Source organism: Alternaria ethzedia, assembly GCF_023757985.1.
Source record: "Alternaria ethzedia strain BMP 0044 chromosome Unknown scaffold_36, whole genome shotgun sequence".
Taxonomy (NCBI): Eukaryota; Fungi; Ascomycota; class Dothideomycetes; order Pleosporales; family Pleosporaceae; genus Alternaria; species Alternaria ethzedia.
The window spans coordinates 142,681-152,343 of record NW_026056229.1 but is presented as its reverse complement, the minus strand read 5'-3'; the positions used below and the strand labels follow the sequence as shown (position 1 = coordinate 152,343).

The window sequence follows — 9,663 nt, the reverse complement described above, 5'->3', positions numbered from 1 at the left end:
CTAGTCCAGCTCGCAAAAGCCTCTTTCCCCTTTGTGATCAAAATGGCAACCCAGGGCGCAGTCTCCCCGCTGACAACGACGCAAAACGCGACAACATAACGTCGCTCTTAGCCGGCAACCGGTAAAGCGCAACCTTTCATCGTATCATCAACACTGCAACCCAGCGTAAAGTCTCTTTACTGGCAACGACGCAAGACGCGACAACATGCCGTTGCGCGAAGGCTCAAAGCCAGCAAAAAGGCCAACTTCCCATCACATCATCAACAGCGTTACACCCAAGAACATCTCAGATCACGCTCTTCAAAAAAACACAACACAGAGCCACCACATCGACACCACTAATGCCTCTCCGGCATCTGATGCTGTCTCTTGAGATAACTCGCCTGCAACACTGTCAGCTCCCAACATCCTCACATCATCACGTTGTTTCAGATTCTCTCTCACCTCATCAAGTACAGCCTGTAATCTGCCTTCTTCGGCGACAACGCGCTTGACGGTATCGCTCACGTTGCCTTCGAGACCGACGTTGCAACCGCGTGGCAGCCATCGAAGTATGTGGAATGCGTTGGCGTATACGCTTGTTGCGCCCGTCACCCGTCCGTCGTCTGGTAGGCTGGCTTGGAGGATGATTTTGAAGGTCTTGAGACCCCAGCAGTAGCGCAGGCCCAGGCGGACGAGGTCGGCGAAGCCGTCGAGGATATCGTGGTGGGAGGGTATGGTGAGGACGACGTGTTTGATGAGGCTGCGCGAGCGCTGGTGTAGTGTGGAGAGGGTGTGGATGCCGCTTGTGAGGCTGAGGGTGAAGACGTTGTCGCTGTACAGGACTTGACGCGCCTCTCGGTATATCAACTTGTTCAGCCGCAGGATCTCGGGAACGATGGGGTCGTCTAGCGGGATGCGCTCGGGACCCTGTCTGGGTCGATGGAAGGCGTAGCCGGGGCCGGGCAGTTCGTGACGGGGCATGTAGGGGGCGTAGAGGTTGTTTCGACGCGGTGCTGCGAGAAGGTCGTCGCCGTCTTCGGGTTTCTCGGGCGCGCGGTCGGCATGCAGGAGGAGCGGCTCTTCGCGCACGAGCGCCATGTGGTAGATGTGGATGCGCAGTTCGGCGGGAAGCTTCATGAAGGGGAAGAAGTTTGCCGTTGCAGTCTCGGACGTCTCTGAGGTGTCGGCTGGAGGCTCGAGTTGCGATTCGGTCAAGGTGCTGGGTTCTGGCGTGAGAAGACCACTGCGGGCTCGCGAGCTTGATACCACGGCAGCTTGAGGCTTGCTGCCGACCACATCGCTCTCAACTGGGCCACGAGTACGAAGCTTCTTCGGCTCTGGCGCATGCGCTTCCACTTCCTCCTCTTGAATGGCACGCTTTCGGCCGCTCATGGCGGACACCGGGCGTGTTCGTCGGCGCATTGCCTCGTCTTCTGAAGTCATGTAGGCTTTTGGGTAGAACGATATGTCCTAAAGATGGCGATACTAGTAATCGTATTTGTTTTGTCTGTATATCAAACGATGGCTGGCTGGCCGTGACGCGTCGAAGTCGCCAAGTACAGTAGCGTGAAGTCTGCTGGCCAAGCGTGAGGTCTAGACAATGCTAACAGGTGCGCGGCATTCGATAATAGCTGGGCTGAGAGAAGCGTCAAAAGTGAATACAATGGCAATAAACCAAAGCGGCGCAAACAATAGCCGGCAAGGGAGTTCGCGACACGGCAAGGTGCAGGTGGACTCGACGCGGAGGTGAATGATTGCGGGGTTGGATAGCGTGTAGAACGGCTGTGGGCCCAGCAAACGTCAGTGCGCATGAAGATTGCGTCACGTGTGCCTATTCTACAATAGCTTCGCGATTCACGGTGAGAGGGCGTAAACGGACAATAGAAGATGGCCGTTACAGTCTCGTTCTGGGCATACACAGCCCAATGAGGTCGTGTTAATTCTACAACAGCTTCCAAGTTTTCACTTCACGGAGAGGAGCGTGAAAAGAGAATAGGGATTAATGATTCCAGTCTCAATCTAGACATTTGCGCGGCACCACAGACGAGCTGCACCATCATGGGTTGAATAGTCTCATCAAGCTATCTACACTAGCCACCACTGACTCGTTGCGCTCGTCGCTCGCCTCTATGCAAACCGCAGTGGTCGGGGGAAATAATAATAAGGGAATCAAAATGACCACGCGTTCCCACCAGCCTCGTCCAAGCTACTCTCTGCCTTGCCATTCGTGAATGCGGGTTTGGGCCTCTGAGGGAGAGGGGATCTGGGGCAGACCTGAGTGCCACGCTTCAGCATCGAAGAATGACCCGAAGCGCAAGCTTTACCATCTGGACCAGCACACTATAAGTCTATTAGGTTGTTGGCACCAGGCTGACGGGGTTGCTGCTGCTGCTGAGGCTGAGCACCGAATGGATTCGCGCTGCCGTAAGGGTTGGCGCCGAAGTTGCTCGCTGGGCCAGTTGCCGCAGGCATCATGCGGTTTTGCTGCGGCATGCCGGTGAACTGCGAGTTCAAGAACGGGTTGTTACCGGTAGCGTTGGCGTTGACCCGGTTCAAGCCCGCGCCAGCCGAGTTGACGAATGTTCCAGGAGCAGTGTGCTGAGCTGGGATACGCATGTTTCCGACGTTGCCGAAAGTGTCCTGACCTTCGCCTGTTGCAAGAAGCGCATTGAGTCTGGCAGCGGTCGGGTCCATCTCTTTTTGTGGCGCCTGTGGCTGCTGCTGCTGTGGTTGCGCTGCCGGTGCAGGAGAGAAGGATACCGGTGGGTTAAACGAGGTGTTGTTGAACTGAGTCTGGGTCTTCTGTTCGCTCAACGAGTTCAACGTCGGTTGCGTGAAGGTCTGAGTGGGCTGCGGTCGGTTGAAGGACTGAGCGAATGGGTTGTTGGAGCCAGTGGGCTGCGGTTTGAGCGACTCTTGAGTCTGGTTGCTTGCCCACGGGTTATGACTGCCAGGCTGGAGTGCATTCTGATCTTGCTGTGGTTGTTGCTGTTGCTGCTGGCCCATGTCACCAAAGCCTCCACCTCCAAACTGACCATACGGGTTGTTGTTGAACGAGGTTTGCTGAGGTTGGATCGTGTGTTGGGGCTGCATGTATTGCTGCTGTTGCTGCTGAGCGCCGAACTGATCAAAGCCGGTAGGTTGTGGCATTTGGGGCTGCTGTTGGAAGCCACCGTAGCCGCCGAAACCATTCTGGAAGCCAGTCTGCTGAGGCTGCATGCCCGTGGGCTGCGAGTATGCATTGTTGAGGAAGCCAGTGTTCTGAGGCTGCTGCTGGTTCTGGTCCATCAGGTTGCCGAACCAATCCACTTGGCCCTGCTGCTGGTACCCCTGGTTGTTGCCCGTGGGCTGGTAGGCGTTCGGCTGTGCGGTGGTCTCGCCGAAAAGTAGGTCGGCGTTGGTCTGCTCGAGTTCCTTCCGGCGCAGCTCCTCCTCCTCCTTGCTCAGCTTGATGGCCTTTTCCAAGTCATCGTCGGTGTCTTCGACTCTGGCCCCACGTTCGCGGCGCTTCTTCTCCTCCTCTGCCTCGTTCTTGCTTGCCTCGAGCGCGAGTCTCAGCTCGAGATCTTCTTCTTCTGTTCTGCGGTTGCGACGCTGTTCGCCGTTGCGCGGGCGCGTGGCTCTCTCCCCGCCATCTGGACCGTGGTGGCCGCCACCGGGGTACTCTTCGATGCCCGTGACCCGCGACTTCCACGATTTCCTGTCGGCTCGCTCGGCGCGCAGGCGCTCTTCGTCGAGGATGAGCGAAGTCAGCTCTTTAGCTGCCATTCGAACTGCGATTGTCTTAGTAAGGCACGAATGCGCAAAGCAGGACGCGCTTACCGTTCTGGCCGACGTCGCGACCGTCTTCATCGGTGTGCTGGAACTCGCGCAGTGTCTTGATGATGTAGATGTTCTTGCGCGCCCATGTCACGACGAGCTCGGAGCCCTCGTGCAGACAGTAGTCGAGCACCTTCAGCGACTTGAGGACGTGACGCCAGTTCTTGCCGCGGTCGTTCAGGCGCTTGTCGAGCATGTCCATGACCTGATAGAAGTCGGTCGAGCTGGGTAGCGGTCAGCATGGCTCGCGTAGCCTTCGCACTCGTCGTACCTATTGAAGGTGATTTGGGCGATCTCGGCCATGTCAGACCCGACGGGGCCCCATGGGTCGTTGCTGGTCGCTGCGATGGTCAGCTACGCCTTGCATGCAGCTCCTGGGGCACTCCATACCATTGCGGACCTTGACCTCGACCTGGCTGTACCCCTTGGTCACGTTCTTGACCGATCTCGCGATTTTACTCATGGTCGCGACGTAATTTCCGTCTCACAGTGTGCGGTGTCGTTGGGTCGGAGCTGTCGGGAGGGAAGGGTCGCCAGAGGAGTGGCTGAGGTATAGCGCTGGGCGGATGACGTGCCACTAAGTAGACGGGCGCAAGCAATCAACAGCGCGGTTTGTCGTCGGAATTGATTGCCCAGCGATGGTGAGAGTAGCGAGATATGGCAGCGTGGGTTGTGGCAAGCTGGGGTAAAATGGACATGCAGGAGAGACGTGGATAGACGTAATGCGAGGCTGGTGCGATGACCGCCTGCATAGGACAGGGCCGAGCGACCGAATTCGAGGGTCAAAGCGCGGCGACGACGTCAATGCCGGGCACCACCAGCACCTTCACTTGAGGTCCAACATGGACATTGGTCTTGATATTGTGGCATTCACTCGTGCTAGATACTTGGATATCCTTCTCTGTCGTGAAACAACTGTGCGAGCAGCACGCAACTATTGCGAATGAGCTGACGAGGCTTCTCTTGTCGCCTGGGCAGATCTTGGATGCAACGGGTAATGCTCGCAATGCGCTGAGCCCAATGAGGCGACTGTAGGGCAGCACACAGGATACGAAGGCGCTCGTCTCGAGCAACTTGTACGCTTAACTGGGATGCACCCTCAAGCATGTATTGTTGTCGAACTTTATCGCCAATTCAAAGTTCTGCGAACACCTTCAGGGTATTCAGGTACAGCCGAGCTCTTTCACGTTCCTGCCATGCACGACAGGAGCACAACATCTCTGTACCTACCATAATGGAAATGGCATAGCTTTTCACATATTACGCATCTCACTTGCATACCGTGGAATGAGTGTATTATAGAGATTTAAATTTTTGGCTCCGCTTGCGCAGAATAGTGGTGTAGTCTAAGAGGCGGATATAAGTCCTTCATTAAATACCAGTCTAGAGAGGTTTACCGGTGCATATGAAAAACAAGACAAAACGGAACAAGCCCGGACGCCCTTGCCCGTCTTGGTGTGTATGAGGCACGCCCAACGCCTGCCATCCCGTCTCGAGCTCCCGATGGAGAGAGGGATGGACGAAAACCCATGGAAAAACCGCCGCCAGATAACCACGACCCGGAGATGGGAAGACTTGCAACAAACAGATATGGGCAAGTCGAAAGAAACAGGAAAACTAACGCGCTCAATGACCCGCTAGCCCATAGGGATGCCAGTAAGAAAATTTTGTGGAACAGGGTATAGGTCCTGCCTGCCGAGAACACCAAAGGATCGCACCTCATACCAGGGAAAAACTGAACAGGTCTGCAGACTATATTGACCCAAAACTTTGCAAAGCAGGCGACCCAAAGTCAACGTAGGCTCCAGGCTGTTCAGTTTTTCCCTAGGTTGGCGTGATCGCATGTATTAGTTTTACAGTGGGGAAGATTAACCGTGACGCCGCGGTGGAGCTTGCTCAAGCGTTACGTCGGATGTATCTTCCAGGATCTGTGGGAGAACTGCGCCAGGGCCGCAACTCTATTGGACAGCAGGAGCCCACATTCCGTTGCCCATCTCGCGGTGGTTGGGATTGTAGTGGTCCGGCTCAGTGCTGTTGGGACGACGGATGTTGTTTTGCTGGTAGTACATTCCGTTTTGTGCCTGGTATTGGGGCTCGGGGTAAACGTAGCCATTGTCTTGGGCACCAGGGGAGGGGAGAGCCTGTTGGCCCGGTGATTGCCAGCCCATGGCGGACATGTGAGGGCTGCCGTTGGCGCTGGTGGTGCCTCCGGACTGGTTGTGGTTTGCAGACGCAGGAGGCTCAAGAATCGGCGGTGGGCCGTAGGCGGTCGGGTGAGAGGTGATCGCTGGGCGAGAGCCGCTCACGTTGGATGTGTATGACTGAGCTGTGAGCGCAGGGGAGGCACGAGGGCTGGGCTGGGGCATCTCATGACGCATGTGAGGAGGGACGTTCATACCGCCCATGTAGGCGTAGTCGGAGCCCTGGCGGTGAAGGCCAGGCATGCCACCAGGAGGCATTCCCTGTGCGGGTGAAAGAGAGAGATTGCGGTCATTGGGCGAAGGAGTGCCAAGCGGCGATGCTGTCTCGGAGTAGTCACCACCGTCGGAGCGACCGGTCCTGCTCGAGGCAGAGGCACGCGATGCGAGCGCAGCAGCAGTGGCGGCAGCGGCCTCTTCGACAGTGCCGGTGTGGTGGTTCTGGTGACGCGTCAAGGTAGTGCGACGCGTAAAAGTCTTCTGGCAGTCGGCGTAAGGGCACTTGTATGGGCGCTTGCCGGAGTGGATGCGACGATGGCGGGCCAGCGAACTGGAGTCACTGAAAGGCTTTTCGATGTTAGTTGTGAATGCAGTGCAGAACAGAATTTTCGTACCTTTCCACATCGCTCGCACATGTGAGGCTTCTCGCCAGTGTGGACACGTTGGTGAACCGTGAGGGCGGAGCGCTGAATGAACTGCTTGCCGCAGTTGGGGTAGTCGCACACGTGAGGGCGGATACCGCTGTGGATACGTTCTGCATGCTGTCAGTGCTCTGCTTTTGATGTTGGGGCCAAAGCTTCTTACCATGACGTGCGAGGTCACTGCGTCGCGCGAAGCCTTTACCACAGGTCGAGCACGCGAAGGCCTTAGGTGGACCCGTGTCCGACGCGGGGCGCCCACCGTTGTGTTGGTGTTGGACCTGCGCGTCCGCCATCTGCTGCTGTTGCTGCGCGTACGCGTGCTCTGGCGGGTTGGGAATGTAATTACTGTTGTTGAGCATGGGCATGGGCGCCTGCATTTGCGAGGGCGAGGGGTAGCGCAGGCCGTTCATGTGCTGTTGGGGAATCGAAGGGTACGAGGGGAGTTGCTGCTGCGGTTGTTGCGACGAGTAGCGCGACGAGTCTGACGGGTGCGGCGACACGCCACGCTCCGAGCCGTTCTCCGACTTGATGTGGCCGCCATTGAGGTAGCTCGGGGGCGCACCGAAGTGCTGGGGCTGCATTGCGTGTTGCATGGTGAGCGCTCCGTTTCCTAGGGATGCTGTTAATCTCTGGTTCAGAATCGTGTCCAACTCCATTCTCCGGTCGGCGGGATGCGCGTGACGGAAAGCGGCAAGGCACTGCAGGCCCGATGAGCAAGAGACGGGACGGTGCGCACCAAGTGAGGGTGAGAGCCTGTAAGGATGATGCAAATCAGGCGTCGGGCGAGGACGCAGCAGAGATGGCGTTGGTGAAGCGTCAGGTCGAGTCGTCGAGGGGCCGCGCGTAGGTCAATGCAGCGGATGCACTACTGAAGATGGCGATGTCAGTTGCGAGGTTGAGCGGGCGTCGTGGCAGCAGCGTCAAGGTAAAGGGTGAAAGAAGGGCGCGCCAGAAATTGTCGGTCTGGCAGTCACGCTGGCCACGTCGGAGCAGGAGAAAAGGGGAGTGGAGCGGTGAGAAGGACCTGCAGCGGGAATGCGCGGGCTGCACGGGGCGAAAGGGAATCGTGCAAAGCGGGAGTACGTACCTGAGATAGATATAGACGCGCGAGAGGGCAGGGCAGGGGATGGCGGTGATGGAGGGCGTGGTGTTGGAGAGTCTGCAGGTACTTCTTTCCTCGTTGCGCGTAGTTGCCCAGAAAGTCGTAGGGGCGCTAGAGCGGATTCGGCCTTGGGCGGATCGTCCTAGGCGCTAGTCGACAAAAAGGGACCACGATGTGCAGGCAGCGTCGCTGTCAAAGCGTCTGAAGCCCACCACACTGACACTGCGGTTTATGTAGACGAACGGCTATGCAGACACACGAAACTGCGCGTCTCACCGCAAGCAAACTGAAGAGTGGCGGGGGCGGCGCGGCGGTTCTGGTCCTCTGGCGTCCTGGCTGTCCACCTAACAATGTGGTGACGTGACGTACAAGACACTTTGGGCCGGAGTGCTGATTAGATTGCTTCCGCCCAACAAGAGGGTCGGTATGGTCGGTAACTTTGTCGTGGACTGATGGGGGCGCTGGTCGATCGTGTTCCTCCCTAGAGCCGGCAAAAGAAAAGGTGAATCGTGGCTGCAGCAAAATCAGTTCTGCTCGCTGACTGTGTCTGAGGCTCTAGGTGATTGGTCCTAGCAGTCTGGAGATGTGGTGCGTGTAGAGGGAACGGGCAAGCATTCTTCTGACAGCATGGAGCAGGGCACGTTCAAATACACTCGATCAATGCATCGCAGCGCACCCAGCTGTGGAGCGGCCCTATCCTTGCGTTCATCTCGCGCTCGCGACACTACAGCTTCACCATGACCTTTCCTGTTAGCATGCCGCTGCTAGCTGTCAAGGAGCTGGGGCAGTCCTGCGACCTTGTTTGAGGCGTATGTGGCGCTTTTGTGCACAGATGAGGATCCACAAGCCGACGGTAGTCTCCAACGCCCATGTTGGACCTTACCACGCGACTGGAGTTGATGATGCACCGTGACTTGACAAGGAGCATAGAGTTGCGGCTCCGGCGTTACATGCGGTCGCCACGATATCTCACCCTCCCCCTTCCACTACCGCGCAGATTGGGTCGCAACACCAGGTGCAGCGATTCAGCGGTTCCTGGAGGCTGCTGGGATGTGGGAGCATGGGCCAGATTTGGAAGGCACATAGAAGGCCGCTAGAAGGGAGGGAAGGCACGGTGCATAGCACTTGCTTAGAACGTGCAGCAGGCGACAAGAAGCCACCAGGGGGCCAAAGCACCAGCCGGGTTTGAGACAGCGAAAAAGAAGCATAACGACTGAATAACCAACGTATTGCCTTTGCAGTCCCGCCGCCTATTGGGCCACGCTTGTCCATTTTGTGGAGGTTGGAGACTTGTGAGACACCCGGAGACGCCCCTGACCGCCGCCGAGTCAATCATTCAGGGCGCGAACGCCAGGTCTGCGTGGTCTACACCGCCACCACGAGGCCGTATCCAACGTCGTCGATGTCCATGTCCAACTGCCAACAGGGCGCCTCTGCATCCTTTGCAATGCACGGCATCTTCAAAGGGAATTCAATATCACAAAACCTCCTTCCCGGCAGGTACAGCGTGCCTGCCGCTTCCGCGTCTCTAGCACATCCTCATTAAGGCAAGTCAGGCACGTGGTTCCTCCCTCACTCCCTTTTCCAAGCCAAGCTCTGCCCACCGACATTTGCTACCTCCTGGCTGTGTTGCGGTGAAGGGGTCCCGCATATCTTCAACTCTTTGCAGCCTGGTCGTCGGTATGCTTCCGCCAGATCCGTCTGTGCTGCGCGTCCCACCTAAAGCCAATGCCCATATTTGCCGGACCCACTCCCAGCCTCGTCGCGTTTCTGTGCCTGACACGAGCGCATCTCCAAAACAGTTGTGCACGGGGCCAGCACATCACAAAAGCATAATTTCTCTACACCGCACTCCCCAGACTCGTTCATAGACGATCGACACCGACAAGCTAAATCTTATTTCTTATTGAGTCATCATCAC

The 9,663-nt window shown here is 57.2% G+C and overlaps 3 protein-coding genes across 3 annotated transcripts; all 3 read right to left on the bottom strand.

Moving 5' to 3' along the window:
- Positions 1-338: 338 nt before the first annotated feature.
- On the bottom strand, positions 339-1,425 carry J4E87_009548 (uncharacterized protein; the record flags this gene model as incomplete). The annotated part of the gene is made up of 2 exons (XM_049381124.1): positions 339-383; positions 445-1,425. The coding sequence occupies 2 exons, from the start codon at positions 1,423-1,425 to the stop codon at positions 339-341; spliced, it is 1,026 nt and encodes a 341-aa protein (XP_049229150.1).
- Positions 1,426-2,322: 897 nt separating this feature from the next.
- Positions 2,323-4,264, bottom strand: J4E87_009547 (uncharacterized protein; the record flags this gene model as incomplete). The annotated part of the gene is made up of 4 exons (XM_049381123.1): positions 2,323-3,755; positions 3,805-4,025; positions 4,073-4,142; positions 4,192-4,264. The coding sequence occupies 4 exons, from the start codon at positions 4,262-4,264 to the stop codon at positions 2,323-2,325; spliced, it is 1,797 nt and encodes a 598-aa protein (XP_049229149.1).
- Positions 4,265-5,759: 1,495 nt separating this feature from the next.
- J4E87_009546 (uncharacterized protein) lies at positions 5,760-7,296 on the bottom strand (the record flags this gene model as incomplete). Its single annotated transcript, XM_049381122.1, has 4 exons — positions 5,760-6,566; positions 6,614-6,753; positions 6,804-7,267; positions 7,292-7,296. 4 exons carry the CDS (start codon positions 7,294-7,296, stop codon positions 5,760-5,762), a joined length of 1,416 nt encoding a protein of 471 aa, XP_049229148.1.
- Positions 7,297-9,663: the final 2,367 nt, after the last annotated feature.